Here is a 23,381-nt window from a genome sequence, read left to right as displayed (position 1 = left end):
TGTAGACCACACAATTTCAGTGGTGGAACATCGGCTACTGAAATTCTGTAGTTTGCACTGTGATGATTCCGCTGGCAAAAGCACTGAATAAACTGAAGTCTATGGGGACAGCAATGTCCGCGCAGTCCTAGTGCCAACTTAATTTAGCTGGCGCCGGGTGCACTTAGCTTTGTAAAGCCTGCCTAAGTTCTGCCTTAATCCGTTTCCTCATATACTGAGGTTAGGACTGTATCAAATATTCTATATTCAGCAGACAACAGTGTCTACAGATGCTCCAAGTATCTTGTCCAGTGTGAGCCCCTGTGATAAATCCGGCAGCTCTTTGGATTTATTTGGCACCTCTTTGGACTGCCTGGTTTTGACGTTTACGCAGGATTATTATAAGTTTATTACAGGACATTATACTTCACCTCAACTACATCAGACAAGGAACGAGACACAAATGAATCTCTGGAGCTCCCATCCAGCAAGCTGGGGCCGAGAAGAGATGTGCCGCTGGGGTTTCCTGCCGCGGCCGGTGCGGTCTTCTTATTCTTATCCGGAGAGATAAAGCTTGCTGCGGAGCAAAGCAGAAAAACATGGAATCAAAGAAATATAGCAAACAACTTCCCACCCAGTCACAAGATGAGCATAGACATAAATGTGCATTCACACATACAGTATCCTGCGCATATTTAATGCACAGGATCAGAAGCTGAAGATTTGTTTCTGTTTTCAGTCATTTAGTTTACATTGAAATCTGCAGCATTAAAGGGGTACTCCGGTGGAATGTTTTTTTTTTTTTTTTAATCAACTGGTGCCAGAAAGTTAAACAGATTCGTAAATGACTTCTATTAAAAAAATCTTAACCCTTCCAGTACTTATCAGCTGCTGTATGCTCCACAGGAAGTTCTTTTCTTTTTGAATTTCTTTTCACTCTAACCACAGTGCTCTCTGCTGACACCTCTGTCCATGTCAGGAACTGTCAAGAGCAGGAAAAAAAATCACCATAGCAAACCTCTCCTGCTCTGGACAGTTCCTGACATGGACAGAGGTGTCAGCAGAGAGCACTGTGGTCAGACAGAAAAGAAATTCAAAAAGAAAAGAACTTCCTCTGGAGCATACAGCAGCTGATAAGTACTGGAAGGGTTAAGATTTTTAAATAGAAGAAATTTACAAATCTGTTTAACTTTCTGGCACCAGCTGATTACATTTTTTCCCCCACCGGAGTACCCCTTTAAATCCTGCACATCGAATATGCACAGGTTAGGCCCCTTCCACACTACAAAATTACTCCGTTTTAAAGATCCGTACGAAGTTCCATCTGAAAATCGGCAGTAAAACAGCAGTTACAAAATCCCATTATAGTCTATGGGATTTTTTTAATAGCCGTTTTAACCCGTTATAGCCCGTTATTAATAACGGCAGTTATTTTGTGACGGGCGATAGTAACGGGAGAATTAGTGAATGCATTATTTCTCCCATCACAAAATAATATATTAATAACGGGCTATAACGGGTTAAAACGGCTACTAGAAAAATCCCATAGACTATAATGGGATTTTCTAACGGCCGTGTAGGATTTTAGCCGTTTTACAGCTGATTTTCAGACGGAACTTCATACGGATCTTTAAAACGGAGTAATTTTGTAGTGTGAAAGAAGCCTTACTACTGTATGTGTGAATAGACCCTAAAGGGTTCTCCAACTATTCCAGAATACCTTTACTATGCCCCCTTGCATGGACTCGGTCCAGTATTCCCGTTTCTTATGGCTTGGTTGGTCTTATTTGCCTGTTACTTTTGCTGTTCATCCCCTTCCGTCCCTGCACCTCCAGGAGACTACAATTCCCAGGAGTCAGTGCGACTTTGTAATCTGACTGCCGGTGTACTCCTACAAGTCACAGGAGGGGGCATGGATTGGCTGAGGGGTCTGCCTTATAGTGGGGACGAAGCAGAAAGCCAGCCCCCCCCCCCCCCCCCCGCCAGTGCACAAAATCACATGTTCTCCGTCTTGGGTGGTAGGGGCTACGATAGGAGGAGCTAACTGGAGACAGAGTGAGTGGTGGACTAGGCAATTTACATAATTGGAGTACCCCTTTAAAGGGGTACTCCAGAGGAACACTATTTATTTAAAATCAACTGGTGCCAGAATGTTATACAGATTTGTAAATTACTTCTATTAAAAAATCTTAATCCTTCCAGTACTTATCAGCTGCTGTTCACTACAGAGGAAGTTCTTTTCTTTTTGAATTTCTTTTCTGTCTGTCCACAGTGCTTTCTGCTGACACCTCTGTCCATATCAGGAACTGTCCAGAGCAGGAGAGGTTTGCTATGGGGGATTTTCTCCTGCTCTGGACAGTTCCTGACATGGACAGAGGTGTCAGCAGAGAGCACTGTGGTCAGACTGGAAAGAAATTCAAAAAGAAAAGAACTTTCTCTATAGTAAACAGCAGCTGATAAGTACTGGAAGGCTTAAGATTTTTTTTTTAATAGAAGTAATTTACAAATCTGTTTAACTTTCTGGCACCAGTTGATTTATAATAAATTGTTTCCCACCGGAGTACCCCTTTAGTAGCCATCTGACACCGAATGTGTCAGCTGGATGTGTTCAGGACGGGATTACAGGAAGGTTTCAATTCACTGTCAGCCACCAAGACTGCACAGTTCAAAGTACCTTGGAGAGTTATATAACTTTTCCTTATACAAGGATTAACAGGATTGTTCCAAGATTAAAATTTCACAGAATAGGGAATAGGCTGGTCAAAGGGGGTCTGACCGCCGAGACTCCCAATGATCATGAGAGCAAAGGTCATTTGTCCCCCAAAATGTGCAGCCAATACTCTATTCACTCTCAATGGGATTTCCGAACCTTTGTTCTCTTGATCCCTAAGGATGGGGGCTCCCAACAGCTCCACCCTCAGCGATCAGCTATTAATCCCCTATCCCAGTGTTTTCCAAAAACAGTGTGTCCCCAGCTGTTGCAAAAGTACAACTCCCAGCATGCCCGGACAGCCTTCGGCTGTCCGGGCATGCTGGGAGTTGTACTTTTGCAACAGCTGGAGACACACTATTTTTGGAAAACACTGCCCTATTCTACAGATACGTGATGAAAACCCCTAAACAAGTCCATACTTACAGAGTAAGCTGCTGAGTGAGGAGTCGGAGGAGTCGTTGGGATACCACTGAGGGTCATGGCTGGGAGACGCAATCCAACTCTGGTGAGGACTTGAGGACGGAGAAGGAAGACTCTTAGAGTTCTCATTGAGTTTGGCTGGAGAAAGTGGGACAGCTTCTCCTAGAACACAACAGAATAGCTATGAATATACTGAACCAGTGCTCTAAAACAGTGTTCGTCCAACCAGTGTACCCGTGGCTGATGGAATACTACAACTCTCAGCATGCCCGGACAGCCAAAGGTTGTCCGAGTATGTTGGAAGATGTAGTTTTGCAACAGCTGGAGGCACACTGGGTAGCACACTTGGCATACGCAATTAGCCTTGGTGCATTTGCCTGTGAACGTACCGTACTGTCCTGAGCTTATGGCTATCTCAATAATGGAGTCACTGATGTGTGTTGCCGGCTCCCCCTGCGATAGGACATCATCGGGGGGACCAGGCAGCGATATGTCCAGGAGAGCAGAGACATTAGGGGGAGAGAAGCAAGTGCTGGAACTGCTGGGGGCACAGCCGGGTGGGTCTGGGGGACCGTTCTGAAGGGGATGCTCAGATATAGGGGGCATGGACAGTATGGAGGATGGCTAGAAGCGAAAACAGAGGTCGGTTTAGATGTATGGAAAATTACTTATACAGACATAAAGAAAGAAGAAAGAACCGTACCTGGAATGGCGGGGTGGCCTCTTGTACAGAGGGTGTGGAAAGAGAAATGAAAGGAACCTAGAAAGCAGAATATAGTTTTATTAATAATACAGTCAGGTTCAATGGGCAATGACAGAATAGAGTATCAGAGATGGAGACTCACCTCAGGACACACAGTCATGGCAGGTATAGGATCACCACTGGTTGTCTCTATCGTAGTCTCTGGTACTGTACTAGGTAAAGTATCTGATGGAAGGGGACCAATGCCCACCAGGCCATCTGTCTCAAGAACAGGTAACGAAGATCCTGGGATAATCCCTGCACTTTTAGCAGCTAAGTCAATAGCACCTACAAAGAGAATAAGAGTAGTTTGAAATGACAGATGGGCACTACAAACAGAGTGAGGGAGAAAGGTTGTACCAATGCTAAGAGTGCTGGGTTAAAGGACAAGTATCATGTTAAAAAAAAAAAAAAAAAAGAGACCAATCCCCTATCGGAAGGAGAGAAAGGGGTAGTCCGGTGGAAAAAAATTAAAAAAATGTATATTATATATATATATAAATTTTTTTTTAAATCAACTGGTGCCAGAAAGTTAAACAGATTTGTAAATTACTTCTATTATAAAATCTTCATCCTTCCAGTACTTATTAGCTGCTGAATACTCCAGAGGAAATTCTTTTCTTTTTGGAACACAGAGCTCTCTGCTGACATCACGAGCACAGTGCTCTCTGCTGACATCTCTGTCCATTTTAAGAACTGTCCAGAGTAGGAGAAAATCCCCATAGTAAACATATGCTGCTCTGGACAGTTCTTAAAATGGACAGAGATGTCAGCAGAGAGCACTGTGGTCGTGATGTCAGCAGAGAGCTCTGTGTTTACAAATCTGTTTAACTTTCTGGCACCAATTGATTAAAAATAAAATAAAAAGTTTTCCCAGGGGCTTTGAACTAGGCCTCTGCTGCATTGGTTACATTCTTATGTATGTAGCTAGGCATGTGTCACCAGAACCGCCATACAAGATGTAAAAGCCTGAAGGACGCATAGTAATGACTTACTTGCTAAAGAATTGGTGGCTGGAGCCGTGAGTCCTTTGGGGACAATGGGCTGAGATACGGCTTTACCGAGGGTGGAGTGGATGGGTCTGAAGGAGCCGCGCCCTGCAATAAGACAATCAAAGTTGTTGCAATGGTGGTAAATGTTTTAATCTAACACAACTATAACTCCCAGCATGCCCGGACAGCCATTAGTCGTTTTGGATCAGCTAGAGGCACATTGGTTGGGAAACGCTGGCCTAACATTTCACATACCTTGCTATTGTAGCTCATGTATTGTGCTATGTTAGTTAGAAAAGAATGTGTAATACAAGGGAATTAGGTTGCTGATAACTAAAGAGGGCCATTAAAGACCCCAAAAATGTAAAATGTAGGATCCCTGCCCGTTTCGGACAGATGACTGCACTAAAATCAGTGCTCGGGGATGGTAGCAAAATATATAGAGGCAAATACATAAAAAATGTCAAAACTCTGTACCGCTGGTTAGTGCAGGGGGGGGAGCAAGCTGACAGTTTTCCTTTAATGGACCTTTAGCTAGACAAGTGTTTCCCAACCAGAGTGCCTCCAGCTGTTGCAAAACTACAACTCCCAGCATGCCCAGACATGGACCTTTAGCTAGACAAGTGTTTCCCGACCAGGGTACCTCCAGCTGTTGCAAAACTACAACTCCCAGCATGCCCAGACAGCCTTCGGCTGTCTGGGCATGCTGGGAGTTGTAGTTTTGCAACAGCTGGAGGCACCCTGGTTGGGAAACACTAGAACATTAGTGGGGGTGGGGGTCAAATTTGTGTAATACAAGGGAATTAGGTTGCTGATAACTAAAGAGGTCCATTAGAGACCCCAGAAATTAAAAATGTAGGATCCCTGCCCACTTCGGACAGATGACTGCACTAAAATCAGTGCTCGGGGATGGTAGCAAAATATATAGAGGCAAATACATACAAAAATATGTCAAAACTCTGATTTGCAGGTGAAAATCTGATTGCAGGGGTCCCATCTTTAGGATCCAATAGAACGGAGCCCTGACTCTCCCCTGGGATGACGCAGCGTGTCAGGGGAATTGGAGCTCCGTTCTAAAGATCGCGGTTGGTCCTAGATCCCCGCAATCAGACATTCTTTTGCTCTCGTGCGCTACCCTCTCCCTATCCAGAATGCATGCATGCTCAGCTGTGCCCAGAGTGCATGTGTATGGGGTGATCAGATGAATGAGCATTCAGATAACAGCTATTCTAAGGGTATTCTATGTTCACAAGAACATGTCACCCAGTCAGAGGCCATATGCCCAGCAGAAGGTGAATTGATTTAGTATGTTAGGGTCCCATCCGAAATGAGGCCACCTCCGCGTGGTTGATGGGGGATGCGTTTTGATCATAAAGTGCGCTAAGAGCCTCTATTTTTTTGACCAAGAGTGCTGCTGCAACCTTCCTTTCTTTTTTTGTACATTCTGTATTTGCCACAGCAGCGTGCACCCGTGTATTAGGTAGTTGTGCTGGCTATTTCTCTTCTTTGTGTTTTTGCTTTACAAGCAAGGTGAAGTGGCACCCTCTCTAGCCCTGCACCCCTCCCTGTTCACAGGAGGTTTTAAATTGGTAGTAGATCCTGCATGTCACCCAGTCAGAGGCTAAGTGCTCAGCAGAAGGTGAATTGATTTAGCATGTTAGGGTCCCATCCGAAATGAGGCCACCTCCGTGTGGTGGATGGGGGGGGGGACACATTTTGATCAAAAAGTGCGCTAAAAGCCTCCATTATTGGACCAAGAGTGCTGCTGTAACCTTTCTTTCTTTTTTGTATATTCTATGTTCACACTGCAGAATCTCCGCTCGTAGAATTCCGCGAGCGGAGATCCCATTTGGCGGCCGCCGCAGTAAATACTTTGGTGGTAGGACCGCGCAGCACTGCGCCGTCGCCACTGACGGGTATGCAGTGCTCGCGGATTTCCGCGCAAAGAATGAACATGTTCTTTCTTTGCGCGGAACAATTTCACTGGCAGAATTGTCCGCCGCCGAAATTCCTCAGTGTGAACAGGTCTCGCGGAAGACCCATTGACATTGATGCTAATGTCCACTATGTGTAATTCCACTCGCAGAATTCAGCTCACGGTGAACATACCCTAAATGTATGTCTAGCTTGAGAAGAGGATGTCCAGATCAGAAGTAAAGGAAGGGCATTTCCCAGTAACCCAAACCCTACACTTTGAGGATTGGGAGATACAGGCCCATTATTTCTTTTATAACCAGAGAGCGAATATGTAAGGTGTGAACTGGTCCATGCAGTACCTGCTACTGATGAGTTGGAGAGAATGGAGAAGGAGCAGACATGTGGTAAGGAACTGCCAGATGGCCGAGGAAGAAGCGTCCTCTGAGGATAAACATCATAAATTATGGTTAACAATGAAACGGAACAAAACCACGAGTTAAAAAGTGATAGTACAGAATAAAAGGTATTACATAAACCAACAGCAATAGCTTTATCATCCTATACTAAACTACTGAATCACAGACTATGATCAATGGAAATTCTGGTGATAAATTTGCAGCATTTAGGGTCTATTCACACGTACAGTACAGTGACCCCCCTGACCTACGATGGCCCGACCATCGCATAAACGGTTATCCGGCTGCCACCGGATAGCTGTTTATGGTGCCCCGTGTGGTCCGCTGACGATCACTTACCTGTCCTCGGGGCTCCGGCGCGTCCTCTTCGGGATCCCCTGCATCGTGGTCACTCTCCATCATCGTCATCACGTCGCTGCGCACACCGTCCCGTCATCCAATAGGAGCGGCGTTCGTAGCGACGTGATGGCGGCGACGGAGAGCGAGGATGCCGGGGAAGCAGAGGCCTTGCCGGAGTGCCGGGGACACCCCGGGGACGCGACGACAGCGATGGAAGGCGACATCCCGGGCAGTGGCGACGGTCCGGAGCAACGGGACACGTGAGTACAACTTCCTATACCAGTGGTCTTCAACCTGCGAACCTCCACATGTTGCAAAACTACAACTCCCAGCATGCCGGGACTGCCGTTGGCTGTCCGAGCATGCTGGGTGTTGTAGTTTTGCAACATCTGGAGGTCCGCAGGTTGTAGACCACTGTCCTATACTTTACATTGCACAGATCCCTCAACATACGATGGTCCATTTGGAACGGATTACCATCGTATGTTGAAGGACCACTGTATTTTGTGCAGATTTGATGTGCAGGATTTCAAGCTGTGTCCAGTCATTCAGTTTACATTGAAATCTGCAACATAAAAACCTAGGCATCAAATCTGCGCAGAATACAGCAAGTGTGAATAGACCATTAAAGAGTACCCACTGCCTTTATTTTTATTATTTTTTAGTTTTCTACCTTGATATCACTCTGTATTTTCTGCTCATTCTCAGTCAGATTCACAGTCTGGGAAGGGGCGTTCCCCAGCAGGTGTGACATCCTCTGAAGCCATACAGGGGAGAACTTCCTCCCTCACTCTGCTACACACAGCCCAGAGCAGTTCAGTGTGAGATGAGCGATGATTGGATAAGGCTGCACACCCCCCTCAGCACTCCAGACTGCATTTCCTGATTTTGGACTTCTGCCAGGCCAGCAGGAGTCCAAAGTCTGTGCAAGAGATGGGGGTGGAGGATGTGCTCTGGACAAGTAGGGAGACACCTAGTGGCAGCTTTTTTAAAAACACAAAACATAGAAAACTTAAAGTACATTAAAAAGATTTTTATGAGAGTGCATATTTAATGGACCTTTAGCTTGACAAGTGTTTCCCAACCAGGGTTCCTCCAGCTGTTGCAAAACTACAACTCCCAGCATGCTCAGACAACCGAAGGCGGTCTGGTCATGCTGGGACTTTTAGTTTTGCAACAGCTGGAGGCACCCTGATTGGAAAACACTAAGCCAGTTCTGGGGATAGAACATTAGTTTGGGGGGGTCAGACTTCAAGTACAGTCAAGGTGCACAGTGCTCACGTTCATTAGTAATGCAGCATCACAGCAGGGTAAGCCACCACCGATCAAACATTTTGATGGTCTATATGTAGGATCTCACACATTCTCTGAATCTTACCTGGACAACTAAAGGTTTCCGCAGGTGTCGACTTCTCGGCTTCTTAGGCTTTGGTAAGAAGAAGTCAGACTGAAAGGAGATGATTTGCAGGAGAACAGATTAGGGTCATGAAAGGACACTAAGGATGTAACATTTAAATGGCGCTAATGGTATGTTCACACTGCGGAATCTCCACTCGCTGAATTAAGCGAGAGGAGATAACCTTTGGCGGCGGCGGCCGAAAATACTACAGGGGTAGGACCGCACGGCACTGCGCAGTCACCACTGACGGCTATGCAGTGCTCGCGGACTTCCGTGCAAAGAATGAACATGCTCTTTCTTTGCGCGGAACAATTTCAGCGGCGTAACTGTCTGCCTCTGAAATTCCGCAGTGTTCCGCACCCGTTCACACTGATGGTAACGTTCACCGCGCGGAATTCCACTCGCAGGAATTCTGCAGTGTGAATATACCCTAAGACAGAACGGTGGGATGAACAGTCAGGACTCACGTTAAGGCCCCCATACCCACTACAGAGAATCCATGGAGAATTTCCTTGTGGAAATTCCATACAGACTCAAACTTGCACCGCACGCGCATAGATTCCAATAGCTTTTGCGGTTCTCAGTTCACACGGTGAAAATTCCGTGATAAAACGCCTGACAAGGATAAGTGCGGATTCTGGATCACTTCTGCTCTGTGCAGACGATTGCGGATCTTCAGAGGGATTCACCCTGCAGTGTCATCTATAGATAGTCCACCTGTATTATATGCAGTGTGATCTGAACACTTAAAGGGGTACTCCGATGAAAAACTATTTTTTTTGTTTGAGATAAATTGGTGCCAGAACGTTAAACAGATTTGTAAATAATTTAGATTTAAAAATCTTAACCCTTCAAGTACTTAGCTGCTATATGCACCACAGGAAGTTCTTTTCTTTTTGAATTTCCTTTCTGTCTCACCACAATGCTCTCTGCTGACACCTCTGCCCCTGTCAGGAACTGTCCAGAGAAGGAGCATATCCCCATAGCAAACCTATCCTGCTCTGGACAGTTCCTGACATGGACAGAGGTGTCAGCAGAGAGCACTGTGGTAAGACAGAAAAGAACTCCAGAAAGAAAATAACTTCCTGTGAAGCATACAGCAGCTGATAAGTACTGGGAGGATTAAGATTTTTAAATAGAAGTAATTTACAAATCTGTTTAACTTTCTGGCACCAGTTGATTTAAAGTGAAAGTGTGGATGATCTCAAAATCAAAGAGGTTATCCAGGATTAGAAAAACAGAGCTGATTTCTATAAAAACCATCACCAAACTTGTCCTCAGGATGTGTGCGGGATTGCATCTCAGTTCTATTGAAGTGAATGAAGCAAAGTTGTAATCCCACATCCAATTGGAGGACAGAGGTGGGGCTGTATTTGAAAGAAAACAGCTATGTTTTTTCTATTCCTGGATAACGCCCTTTGGCTATGTTCACACGGTGGAATATTTGCAGGAATGTCTGCCCAGAAAACAAAGGCAAAATATTTGTTCAACGCCTGCCCGGAAACCATGTGAGGACATTCCACAAATAGCGGGCGCAGGCAGGACATGCCGGCGCTAGAAACTCTTGAAAACCCGCCAACTCTATAGAGGGCAACGCATTTCTGAGCGGATTCCACAGAAAGAATTGACAAGTCAATTCTTTCAGCGGAGGCCGAAATCCAGATTTTGGCGGCAGATATTTCCGCTGTGGAAAATCTGCAGTGTGTGACCGATGCATCTAAAGAAAAGGGACTCTGAAAAGGGAGCCGAGTTTATCCATCGGTTTCTGCTTGGAAATTCTGTTGTGTGAACATTGCCTTAAAGGGGTACTCCTCTAAAAAGATCTTATCCCCTACTTAAAAGATAGGAGATAAGATGTTAGATCGGCAGGACTCCCGCGATCTCTGGGCAGGCCGCAGCGGGGTCTGGGACAGCAGCTTCTGTGTTTGTGACACTATGCTGAGCCCCCTCCATTCATGTCTATGGGAGGGGGCATGACCGCTAGCACACAGCCGTCACACCTCCTCCCATAGACTTAAATGGAGGGGACGTGGCGGCTGGCATTGCCAGTCATTGAGCACGGAGCGGAGTTCACTCCGTGCACCGAATGACAGGGGTGCCGCAGGATTTCCCAACGACAACAAGGCTGGGGACTGCGTAATGCGAGTGCAACTCACGTAAAGTGCTGTGGTATACGTTGGTGTTATAGAAGGGTAGATACATCTACATACACTGATTGCATCCAAGTGCTGGCGACCTGCTGCCTCAGCCTCCTTGTTTGGTGAGGAAATCTTGGCATGACGGCTGTTGGGCGGAAGCATGGTGGGAACTGCAAACACGGCTCCATCACTGCTGGTCGTCACAGATCCCAAAGGCCCACCGAACAGGAGCGGGCGAGATAGGTTCCTGAAACCTGTACCCGGAAAGACATATACATGAGATGCAAGGTTGTGCTCCACATACAGTTCAATGACAGATTGTCTGCAGGCTACAAACTTTACAGCAGAGTTTCCCAACCAGGGTTGGTTAACAATGCTGTAGACAATATAGCCACCAATATATTAAAGGGGTACTCCGGTGGAAAACATTTCTTTTTAAATCAACAAAAAAAGTTAAACAGATTTGTAAATGACTTCTATAAAAAAAAATCTTTACCCTTCCAGTACTTTTTAGCAGCTGTATGAAACAGAGGAAATTCTTTTCTTTTTGAATTTATTTTTTGCCTTGTCCATAGTGCTCTCTGCTGACACCTGATGCCCGTATCAGGGACTGTCCAGAGCAGGAGAAAATCCCCATAGCAAACCTATGCTGCTCTGGACAGTTCCTGACATAGGACAGAGGTGTCAGCAGAGAGCACTGTGGACAAGACAAAAAAGAAATTCAAAAAGAAAAGCATTTCCTCTGTAGCATACAGCTGCTTAAAAGTACTGGAAGGGTAAAGAGTTTTTTAATAGAAGTCATTTACAAATCGGTTTAACTTTCTGGCACCAGTTGATAAAAAAATAAAAAATAAAAATGTTTTCTACCGGTAAACGCTAGTTTGCAGTTTATATATATGGATAATCTATATTAGTGTTTCCAAAGCAGCGTGCCTCCAGTTGTTGCAAAACGATAACTCCCAGCATGCCCGGACAGCCAAAGGCTGTCCGGGCATGCTGGAAGTTGTCGTTTTGCAACAGCTGGAGGCACCTTGGTTAGGAAACACTGCTTTACAGTAAACATTGGTGGTATGTGCTGGGAAAGTTTTGTAAACACTTATGTTTATTTTATTTTTTTTACACCCTATCCCCATACAGCAGAATAAACCCAAACAGAAAAACAAAAATGGTGCAGAATTTCAAGTGCATTGTACAGCGGAATGCCCCGACTTTAAAGGGCTACTCCAGAGTTTAAAATTGTATCCCCTATCTACAGAGGTGAGACCCTATGATCCTTAGAATCTCCCTGCTGCATGGAGTGCTGGATTGGAACACACTCAGTGCATTCTCTATGGGAGCACTGGAGATACACAAGTGCTGTACTCCGGTATCTCCAGCTCTCCTGTACAGAATGCATGGAGTGAGTGCCAACTCAGTGGGCAGATTCAAGGGCCTTGTTATAGAAACCGCAGTGGGTGCCAGAAGTTGGAACCCACGATTAGAAACTTATCTCATTACCCTGTGGATAGGGGATATGTTTTTAAATGCTGAAGTACCCCTTAACCCAATGCTGAACCCGACGTTTCGCTCACTGCTTCATCCGGGGCGCTTCCAATGAAGCAGTGAGCGAAACGTTGGGTTCAGCATGTGGCTAAGTAGGTTATTCTCCCACTGGGGATTTAGGTCTGTTCATTTATACTTTATACTTGATATTTAAGTTATTTTATTATTTGGTCACGCAAATTGTGTTTACTTTGTGGCTTATGCCACATACCTCTAGGGGGGATCACAACATGTCTTCCCTTGTATTTTGCACGTAAACTGCTTTAGCCACCGCTTGTAGTTCTGGTCCACTGCGGACATCATTAATATTTTGTCTGTGATTTTAATATTGTTTAGTCTTTTATGCTTATTTGTATCAATAAAATATATCCTTGATCCGTAAACGTATGTGCTCTTTTTGTGAACTGACTTATGTTAACGTTGGGTCAGTGACTACATTGAGGATTATTCTATGGTTTACTAATACCATTATATGTACAATTGTAATATACATGGTTAAAAAATGTGCATACTTTTGTCCCTGCAGCTATTGCCTGTGTGTCTCTATGAGGAGTCCAAATACAGGAAGTGAGGGAGGACAAGCAGGGCTCTGTGCACTAAGAAAAAGCAGGACAGTGTGCACTGAGGCTCCATAACATGCTCCGGGCTCATACATCAGGATGATTGACAAGCCAGGAGTCTGCACTGAGCCCCGATTGTCCTGTCCTCACTTCCTGTATTTGGACTCCTCATAGAGACACACAGACATTAGCTGCAGGGACAGCATTTTTTCACCCAAAAATATACACAATTTTTAATCAATGTATATTACACATATACATAAAATGGTATTTTCTACATTATATAAAAAGTTTTTGTTGAGGACAGGTAAATTTTAAAGGAAATCTGTCACCAGTGTCACTTGCACTAACCTGTCGGTACCAACAGATAGTGCAGGTGACACTGATGACAACGGTACTTAACTAGTCCCGGTCTGTAGCGGAGATCTCCTGTAATCTTATCCGGTATCTTCGCTCCGGGCACCGGCGGAGCTTAATGATGTAACCGCTGCTGCATGGGACCCTGCAGAAAGCAGCACCGGCTTGGGGCATGGGCGGAGCTTACTGACATCATTGCTGTTGCTCTCTGCTGGGTCCCAGGTACTGGGAACAGCAGCGGCGATGTCATTAAGCTCTGCCAGTGCCCCAAGCCGGTGCCAAGATACCGGAGAAGATTTCAGGAGATCCCCGCAACGGACCGGGACAAGGTGAATACTCGGACCTGAGGAAGGAAGGAGCCCCTCCGAAACGCGTTGTCCTGTGAATGACTGCTTTTTATGAAATTAATAAAAAGTTGCACACCAAACTCCGTCCGACTCCCGTGTCATCCCGCCGCCGGTGTAGCGCTCCAAGTGCCGTAACCCTTGCCTGCTGGAAGAATTAGGAACCCCCTGCCAGGTTTCCCCATCTCCCACATCTGTATTCCTGATATCTCCACCGTCCTCGACGGGACCGACGGCCAGCTGCTCCCGGCGATCCAGTGCAGAAAGAACCTGCTGAATGCAATTCTCAGTGTTGCGCCTGCATGTAGCGCAACCTGAAAAGGTGAGCAATTTCCCACTTTATCACCCATTCCCGCTGTATCCCCAGATAATCGGCACTATATAGCGCCATCCCCGTCTCTTTTTTTCTTCTCCCCCTACATTGCTGTAGTGAAATATAACTTATCCCTTATCCTTTTGCTGGGACCCCCGCGATCTCCTGAATGGGGCCCTAGCAGTCTGCTGGATGGGGGCGTGCCAACCTCCACACTGAGCAGCGGCCGACACATCCCCTCCATGTATCCCATAGAGATACATGGAGGGGATGTGTCGGCCGTATCTTCCTGCAGGGGTCGGAACGGCCCCCGTTCAGGTGATCGCGCGCGGGGTGGGGGATGGGTTGGAGGAGGGGGGATCCCAGCGGTCGGACTCAGTTACACGTTCTATAACGTATCCCCTATCCTTTGGATAAGGGATAAGTTATATTTCACTGCACTGCTCCTTATATAAAAAATTCTCCACATTTGAAAGAGATATATCAAGATTGGCTGTAACGTTGTTGGGGGGCTGATCTCTGAGACCTCCATTGGTTATGAGTATATAGGGGACCCATGGACCACTCTACCTTGTTCAGCATTATTCGCGGCCCCAATTATGTGAATGGGGCTGGATAAGATTCCCTGTACAGTCATGTAGTCAGGGGAAAAAAGGGATAAACTAGTGCTGGAGTCCAGAGACTGGATGCAACAATAGCAGTAAGTCTGTCCCTTTATCCTTTTTGCATATGGAGGGAATTAGAACAAAGCATATTAGGAAGTTTCAGGGCTTTTCGTTATAAACTAATTTTGCTTTACTTACATTAACCCCTTCACACAGAACACCCTACATGTATGGCTGCTGCCTTCCAGGGCACTTAGAAGCAATCTTGCTTCATACCTGGTGAATACTGGCTGCTTTCAACAGCCAGGACTCGCCGATAATGACAGACACCAGGGACCATGCTTTGAATTTGTTACATCGGGGGACCATCATTTAACCCCTTAGATGCTGCAATTAACGCTGATAATGGCATCTAAAAAGTAAAGATGACAGCAACCCATAATATCAAGACAACAGCCTGACCTGAGATTATTTATTCCAGGCCTAAGTTACCTGAGGTATTAGAAGTGGGAGAGAAGGTGGACTGGAGGTGTGCGGGCTGCGTCCTCAGGCAGTCTGGGTTGCGGGAGACCAGAGTGATGACTTTACCAGGTGGGGTAAGGGTCTGATCCTGGACTGGCATCTTTAAGGGAGAGGTGGCGACAGAGGCGGTTTCTGGAATCTGTGATGGCTATAAAGACAAGACAACATATGCGTAAAACAACGGCAAAAACAATCCTTATAAAAACAATAATATACTAAACCATGATTATCTTAGAGAGCTGTGTTTCCCATCCAGCAAGCCACTGACTGTTGCAAATCTACAACTTCCAGCATGCCCAAAAAAATAAAAAATAAATAAAGAACACTAACACTCTAAGACAGTGTTTCCCAACCAGGGTGCCTCCAGCTGTTGCAAAACTACAAATCCCAGCATGCCCGGACAGTCTTTGGCTGTCCGGGCATGCTGGGAATTGTAGTTTTGCAACAGCTGGAGGCACCCTGGTTGGGAAATACTGCTCTAAGAGCAAGAAGAGAAACCATTAAAATGAACAAGGACCCCAGATTTCGAGCAAATCAAAAGATTGTGGGAGACGTGTCTCCGAAAGAATTCAACGAGAAAGGGATTTTAATGTTAAAATTTCTGGTGGATTGCATTGAGGGACCCAGCTACATGGCGATGTGTCCAAAAGCAATTCCTGAAGATGGGGAAAAGGAACCAATCCGACTGACCTAGCACATGGCTCAGACTGGCATCAGAGGAAGCCATGGAATGGACAACGCCAAGCCAATGAAGAGTCTTGTTCACGAGGATGGGAGGGAAAAGAAAGGCAGGCAATAGGAGGGGGGACAATGTCCTTAACCCCTTAAGGACCCAGCCATTTTACACCTTAGGACCCGGCCATTTTTTGCACATCTGACCACTGTCAATTTAAACATTAATAACTCTGGAATGCTTTTAGTTATCATTCTGATTCCGAGATTGTTTTTTCGTGACATATTCTACTTTAACATAGTGGTAAAATTTTGTGGTAACTTGCATCCTTTCTTGATGAAAAATCCCAAAATTTTATGAAAAATTTGAAAATTTTGCATTTTTCTAACTTTGAAGCTTTCTGCTTGTAAGGAATGGATATTCCAAATATTTATTTTATTTTATTCACATATACAATATGTCTACTTTATGTTTGCATCATAAAATTGACGTGTTTTTACTTTTGGAAGACACCAGAGGGCTTCAAAGTTCAGCGGCAATTTTCCAATTTTTCACAAAATTTTCAAACTCACTATTTTTCAGGGACCAGTTCAGGTTTGAAGTGGATTTGAAGGGTCTTCATATTAGAAATACCCCACAAATTACCCCATTATAAAAACTGCACCCCCCAAAGTATTCAAAATGACATTCAGTCAGCGTTTTAACCCTTTAGGTGTTTCACAGGAATAGCAGCAAAGTGAAGGAGAAAATTCACAATCTTCATTTTTTACACTCGTATTTTCTTGTAGACCCAATTTTTTCATTTTTACAAGGGGTAAAAGGAGAAAATTTATACTTGTATTTGTAGCCCAATTTCTCTCGAGTAAGCACATACCTCATATGTCTATGTAAAGTGTTCGGCGGGCGCAGTAGAGGGCTCAGAAGCGAAGGAGCGACAAGGAGATTTTGGAGAGTACGTTTTTCAGAAATGGTTTTTGGGGGGCATGTTGCATTTAGGAAGCCCCTATGGTGCCAGAACAGCAAAAAAAAAAAAAAAACACATGCCATACCATTTTTAAAACTAGACCCCTTGAGGAACGTAACAAGGAATTAAGTGAGCCTTAATACCCCACAGGTGTCTCACGACTTTTGCATATGTAAAAAAAAATAAAAAAAATTCACTAAAATGTGTGTTTCCCCCCCAAATTTCAAATTTTTGCAAGGGTTAATAGCAGAAAATACCCCCAAAATTTGTAACCCCATCTCTTCTGAGTATGAAGGTACCCCATAAGTTGACCTGAAGTGCACTACGGGCGAACTACAATGCTCAGAAGGGAAGGAGTCATATTTGGCTTTTTGAGAGCAAATTTTGCTCGGGGGCATGTCGCATTTAGGAAGCCCCTATGGTGCCAGGACAGAAAAATAACCCCCACATGGCATACCATTTTGGAAACTAGACCCCTTGAGGAACGTAACAAGGGGTACAGTGAGCATTTACCCCCCACTGGTGTCTGTCAGATCTTTGGAACAGTGGGCTGTACAAAATTTTTTATTTGCACAGCCCATTGTTCCAAAGATTTGTCAGACACCAGTGGGGTGTAAATTCTCACTGCACCCCTCATTACATTCCGTGAGGGGTGTAGTTTCCGAAATGGGGTGACATGTGTTTTTTTTTTTTTTTTTTGCGTTTGTCAAAACCGCTGTAACAATCAGCCACCCCTGTGCAAATCACTTCAAATGTGCATGGTGCACTCTCCCTTCTGGGCCTTGTTGTGCGCCCCCAGAGCACTTTACGCCCACATATGGGGTATTTCCGTAGTCAGGAGAAACTGCATTACAAATTTTGGGGGGCTTTTTTCCCTTTTTCCTCTTGTTAAAATGAAAAGTATAGGGCAACACCAGCATGTTAGTGTAAAAATTTTTTTTTTTTTTACACCAACATGCTGGTGTAGACTCCAACTTCCCCTTTTCATAAGGGGTGAAAGGAGAAAATACCCCCCAAAATTTGTTAGGCAATTTCTCCCGAGTACGGCGATACCCCATATGTGGCCCTAAACTGTTGCCTTGAAATACAACAGGGCTCCGAAGTGAGAGCGCCATGCGCATTTGAGGCCTGAATTAGGGATTTGCATAGGGGTGGACATAGGGGTATTCTACGCCAGCGATTCCCAAACAGGGTGCCTCCAGCTGTTGCAAAACTCCCAGCATGCTTGGACAGTCAACGGCTATCCGGCAATACTGGGAGGTGTTGTTTTGCAACAGCTGGAGGCTCCATTTTGGAAACAGTGGCGTACCAGACGTTTTTCATTTTTATTGGGGAGGGGGGCTGTGTAGGGGTATGTGTATATGTAGTGTTTTTTACTTTTTATTTAGTGTTAGTGTAGTGTTTTTAGGCTACAGTCACGCGGGCAGGGGATTACAGCGAGTTTCCCGCTGCGAGTTTGAGCTGCCGCGCAAAATTTGCTGCATCGCAAACTTGCAGCCTGATACTCACTGTAAGCCCCTGCCCATGTGAATGTACCCTGTACATTCACAGGTGGGGGGGGGGGGGACCTCCAGCTGTTGCAAAACTACAACTCCCAGCATGCACAGTCTATCAGTGCATGCTGGCAGTTATAGTTCTGCAACAGCTGGAGGCACACGGGTTGGGAAACACTGAGTTAGGAAACAGACAATGTTTCCCAACCAGTGTGCCTCCAGTTGTTGCAAAACCACAACTCCCAGCATGCCCAGGCAGCCGAAGGGCATATTGGGAGTAGTGGTTACGCAACAGCTGGAGGACAACAGTTTGGGGACCACTGTGTAGTGGTGTCCCAGCCGCAGCCCTCCAGATGTTGCAAAACTACAACTCCCAGTATGCCAAAACTGTCCAGGCATGCTAGGAGTTGTAGTTCTGCAACATCTGAAGGGCCAGATGTTACAGAACTACAACTCCCAGCATGCCTGGAGAGTAAGGGCATGCTGAGGATGTGTAGTTTTGCAACATCTGGAAGGGCACAGTGGTCTCCAAACTGTGGACCTCCAGATGTTGCAAAACTGCAACTCCCAGCATGCCCAGACGCCAAGGGCTGTCTGGGCATGCTGGGAGTTGTAGTATACAGGGTCCCATTACAGCAATGCATGTCGCTTTACGGCGACGTGCATTGCTGTAAAGGGCCCGACCGCGGCTGAAGATCCACTCACCTGTCGCCGCCGCTGCCGTCTCCGCCGCCGGGATCCGGGTCTTCAGGGATGAGGTAAGTACCGGGGCTGGTCCCCAGCACTCCCCCGTCCCCCGCCGCGTCCTCCGGTCTTCCTCCCGTCCTCTCCGGACTTCCAGGGGCCGGGCAGGATGGGAGGAAGTAACCGCCCCCCCCTGCGATTGGTCGGTTAACTAACCGACGGATCGCAGGGGATCGGAGGAGGTGGAAGGCTTGCCACCTCGCTCCTAGGCTCCAGCATGGTCCTGGCTGTCTGTGACAGCCGGGATCATGCGAAATTACCGGGCGGTCGGGTCCCAGAGACCCGATCAGCTCGGTATCGCCGCAGATCGCAAGGGCGATTTCCCTTGCGATTTGCGGTGATCGCCAACATGGGGGCCTACATGGCCCCCCTCGGCGTTTGCCCTGGATGCCTGCTGAAGCATTTCAGCAGGCATCCGCTTCCGATCTCTGCCCGGGGCGCGGCAGAGACCGGAGAAACACCAGGACGTACTAGTACGTCCTGGGTCCTTAAAGCCCAGGGTGCCAGGACGTTCTAGTACGTCCTGGGTCCTTAAAGGGTTAAAGGGGTACTCCCGTGGAAAACTTTTTTTTTTTTTTTTTTTAATCAACTGGTGCCAGAAAGTTAAACAGATTTGTAAATTACAGTTTATTGGAGATTACTCGGCACCACTAGGAATAACAGGTAGGTATCGGAATGGAAATAGTGTACGGCCCCTTTAACTGCTGTGTGAGCTCTGTATGCGGTGCTGACTCGCTGAAGATAAAGCAATTCACAATTCAATACTGAAGATGTAGAAAAAGCGGCGCACTCACCCAAGCTTCTACTGCAGTGGTTGTTTATTACAAACATGAGGGTACACTGATCAGGGAGCTGGGATGGAGGACGCAAGGGTATAGTCTCGGTCTGGTAGCGGCCAAACGTGGCCTGGTCACAACATACACTGGGGAGAACAGGTCAAAGGGGACGGTTTCGTGGTGGGGGTGGTAAGACAGCCCAGAGGGGCGCTAACAGAGAGGCTAAGTCAAAACTTCAAGTGAGCTAAGCAGAAGAAGAGGAAGAGGTTTGAACGTGAGATGGCACACTGTAAAAATAAATATTCACTTCTACAATGTCTTCTTGCCCACGCAGGGTCTCCACTTACACAGATAGTGGGGTACTGGCACTCCAACTGTGGATGCAGTAAAAAGCGCAGCGTTTCCCAACCAGGGTGCCTCCAGCTGTAGCAAAACTACAACTCCCAGCATGCTCGGACAGCCAAAGGCTGTCCACGCATGCTGGGATTTATAGTTTTGCAACAGCTGGAGGCACCCTGGTGGGGAAACACTGAAATAGGGGAACAGGTGACCAGCCTAAGGATCTAATAATTAGTTTCCTGGCACTCTAAGGGGGGGGGGGCTTACAGCTAATGTGGCAGCCCATGCTGATGACCCCGATAACCTGAAAGGAAAAAAATAAAATAAAATAAATAAAAATACAATGTCTGCCTCCTATAGACATTAGGCTAAAATTGTTTAGCCTAGTGTGGGTAGGAGGGGTATAGCCTGGCTAGTGTTGCCTTCTATAGCCATGGTTCTATAGATTTTTTAGCAGCAATATTATCTATAGCTGGCTGTGCTTTACCATTCCTCATCATCTACATCAGTGTTTCCCAACCAGGGAAAGGCTGTCCGGGCATGCTGGGAGTTGTAGTTTTACAACAGCTGGAGGCTCCCTGGTGGGGAAACACTGATCTACATATAGTATACTCCCTCAGTTCCCATCAGCTCGGCCTCAGTTCCCATCTGCAGATTCCCGGCTCTTGCAGTACATTTGCCCAGAGCAGAATCTCTCTGCTTGTACACACAGCAATGAGCGTTCACTCCTGAGCACCTCCCTGCAGACTTGGCAGATTGGGAATGTATTATGTCATGTAGCCTTATGCTTATAGTTACCCACTGACCACTTTTAAAAGGGGTACTCTGTATCAGAAAATTGTATTTCAATAAAACTCATCTCAAGATACCTAACTTTACTTAGATAGTGTTATCTCTAACTGTACTGGCTTCAGAATGTTTTTGCTTGAAACACCCCTGACCGGAAGTTGTGTGGGTATATCTGCTGCCACTAGGAGGCTGACACTAAGCATACAAAAGAAGTCGGCCCCTGCCAGCAGGGTATACCCCACCTACTGCCTTAGAGACACTCAGTTTTAGTCCCAAAGCAATAGGAGGAACCGAACAAATACAGAGTCCGGAGGGAGCCCTGTCAAAATAAATGAACCAACAAACTGACAGGGGACCAACTCTCAGATCACAACTAACACCACAGGGTGGGAGCTGTGTCCCCCAATGGAGCTTCTGAGAAAAAGATTTTACGGTAAGTGTAAAAAATCTCCTTTTCTCATTCAGCTCCATTGGGGGACACAGGAACCGTGGGACATACCAAAGCAGTCCCCGGGGTGGGAACCATGTAACCCAGAATCAAGCGGACGGCAGAGCCACCGCTGCCTGCAAAACCTTACGCCCCAAAGAGGCGTCGGCGGATGCAGAAGTGTGGACTTGGTAAAACTTTGTGAACGTGTGCATCGAAGACCAAGTAGCCGCCTTACATACCTGTAGGGCTGAAGCCCTGTTAAAGACCGCCCAAGAGGCCCCCACAGAGCGAGTGGAGTGAGCCGTAACCCGGAAGGGAGGATCCTTCCCCTTGGAACGGTATGCTTCAGAAATGGCGGACCGGATCCATCTGGAGATGGTGGCCTTAGAAGCCGGCAAACCTTTGCGTCGGCCCACCAGAAGGACAAACAGCGACTCTGACCGTCGGAAAGAAGAGGTGGCCTTAGGTAAACTCGTAAGGCTCGGACCACATCCAGATTGTGGAGAGAATGCTCCTTAGGATGAGACGGAGCAGGGCAGAAGGAAGGAAGAACAATATCCTCGTTCAGATGAAAGGACGAAACTACCTTCGGTTGAAAAGAAGGAACCGGCCGAAATACTGCCTTGTCTTGATGAAGAATCAGGAAGGAAGGTTGACAAGAAAGAGATGCCAATTCCGACACCCGACGGATCGAGGTCACAGCTACCAAAAAGGCGACCTTCCAGGAAAGGAAACAGAGAAATATCACGGATAGGCTCGTACGGAAGGGATTGCAAGGCACTCAGTACCAAATTTAAGTCCCAAGGGGGAGTAGGAGACCTGTAGGGAGGAATCTCGTGAGCTACTCCTTGGAGGAAGGTGTGAACTGATGAGTCAGAAGCTAGAGGCCGCTGAAAAAGAATAGACAGCGCCGACACTTGACCCTTGAGAGAACTAAGAGCCAGGCGCGTCTCAAGACCCGACTGCAGAAACGCCAGAAGGTTCGGCAGAGAAAAACGAACCGGGGAAAGAGAGCAGGCCTCACACCACCGAAAATAAGCCCGCCAAGTCCTATGGTAGATCCTAGCCGAGGATGGCTTACGCGCCCTGAGCATAGTGCGAATAACCCCAGACGAGAAACCGCAAGCCTTCAATACCGCGGTTTCAACCGCCACGCCGTCAAATGCATCGGCTGTGAATTGGGGTGGCAAAGGGGACACTGAGACAAAAGATCGAGGCGATCTGGCAGTTGAAAGGGAACGTCCGCCACGAGCCGAACCACATCGGCGTACCAAGATCGGAGGGGCCAATCCGGAGCCACTAGGATGGCAGATCCGCCTTCCGCCTTGAGTTTCCTGAGTACTCGAGGAAGGAGGGAAATTGGTGGAAACAGGTACGGGAGAGTGAACCGAGACCAGGGAATGACGAGGGCGTGAGGATCTCTGGACTTTGCCACAAAGCTTGGAACCTGCCGGTTCAAGCGGGACTCAAAGAGGTCTACGTCCGGAACCCCCCCAATGATGGCAAATGGACTCGAACACCTCCGGATGAAGGGATCACTCCCTGGGATACAGAGAGGAGTGACTTAGGAAGTCTGCCTCCCAATTTTCCACCCCCGGAATGTGGATCGCTGATATGGAGGGAACCATGCGTTCCGCCCAGGTCAAGATCTCGGTCATGGCGGCACTGCTGCGAGTCCCCCCTTGGCGGTTGAGATACGCCACGGCTGTGGCGTATTTCGACTGAATGCGAACTGGGCGACCCCGAAGAAGAGACTCCCAGTGTCGGAGACAAAGGAATATCGCCCGGATCTCCAGCACATTGATAGGAAGCCTAGCTTCCCTAGGTGACCACGGGCCCTGGACCGTCTGGTCCAGGAGAACACCCCCCCAACCG

At 46.8% G+C, this 23,381-nt stretch overlaps 1 protein-coding gene across 2 annotated transcripts in view; it reads right to left on the bottom strand.

Moving 5' to 3' along the window:
• CRAMP1 (cramped chromatin regulator homolog 1) overlaps window positions 1–23,381 on the bottom strand; it is a 76,236-nt gene that overhangs the window by 5,520 nt on the left and 47,335 nt on the right. For both annotated transcript variants that reach the window (XM_056533272.1, XM_056533273.1), the window contains exons 11-20: window positions 15,269–15,446; window positions 11,128–11,309; window positions 8,897–8,965; window positions 7,123–7,204; window positions 4,850–4,951; window positions 3,958–4,142; window positions 3,816–3,872; window positions 3,502–3,736; window positions 3,116–3,274; window positions 411–556 (exon numbers count right to left, since the gene is read on the bottom strand). In XM_056533272.1, coding sequence (XP_056389247.1) covers window positions 411–556; window positions 3,116–3,274; window positions 3,502–3,736; window positions 3,816–3,872; window positions 3,958–4,142; window positions 4,850–4,951; window positions 7,123–7,204; window positions 8,897–8,965; window positions 11,128–11,309; window positions 15,269–15,446 — 1,395 coding nt within the window. The remainder of the gene's footprint in view (window positions 1–410; window positions 557–3,115; window positions 3,275–3,501; window positions 3,737–3,815; window positions 3,873–3,957; window positions 4,143–4,849; window positions 4,952–7,122; window positions 7,205–8,896; window positions 8,966–11,127; window positions 11,310–15,268; window positions 15,447–23,381) is intronic.

The sequence above is a fragment of the Hyla sarda genome, chromosome 8 (genome assembly GCF_029499605.1).
Source record: "Hyla sarda isolate aHylSar1 chromosome 8, aHylSar1.hap1, whole genome shotgun sequence".
NCBI lineage: Eukaryota > Metazoa > Chordata > Amphibia > Anura > Hylidae > Hyla > Hyla sarda.
This window is presented reverse-complemented; position numbering and strand designations above follow the sequence as displayed.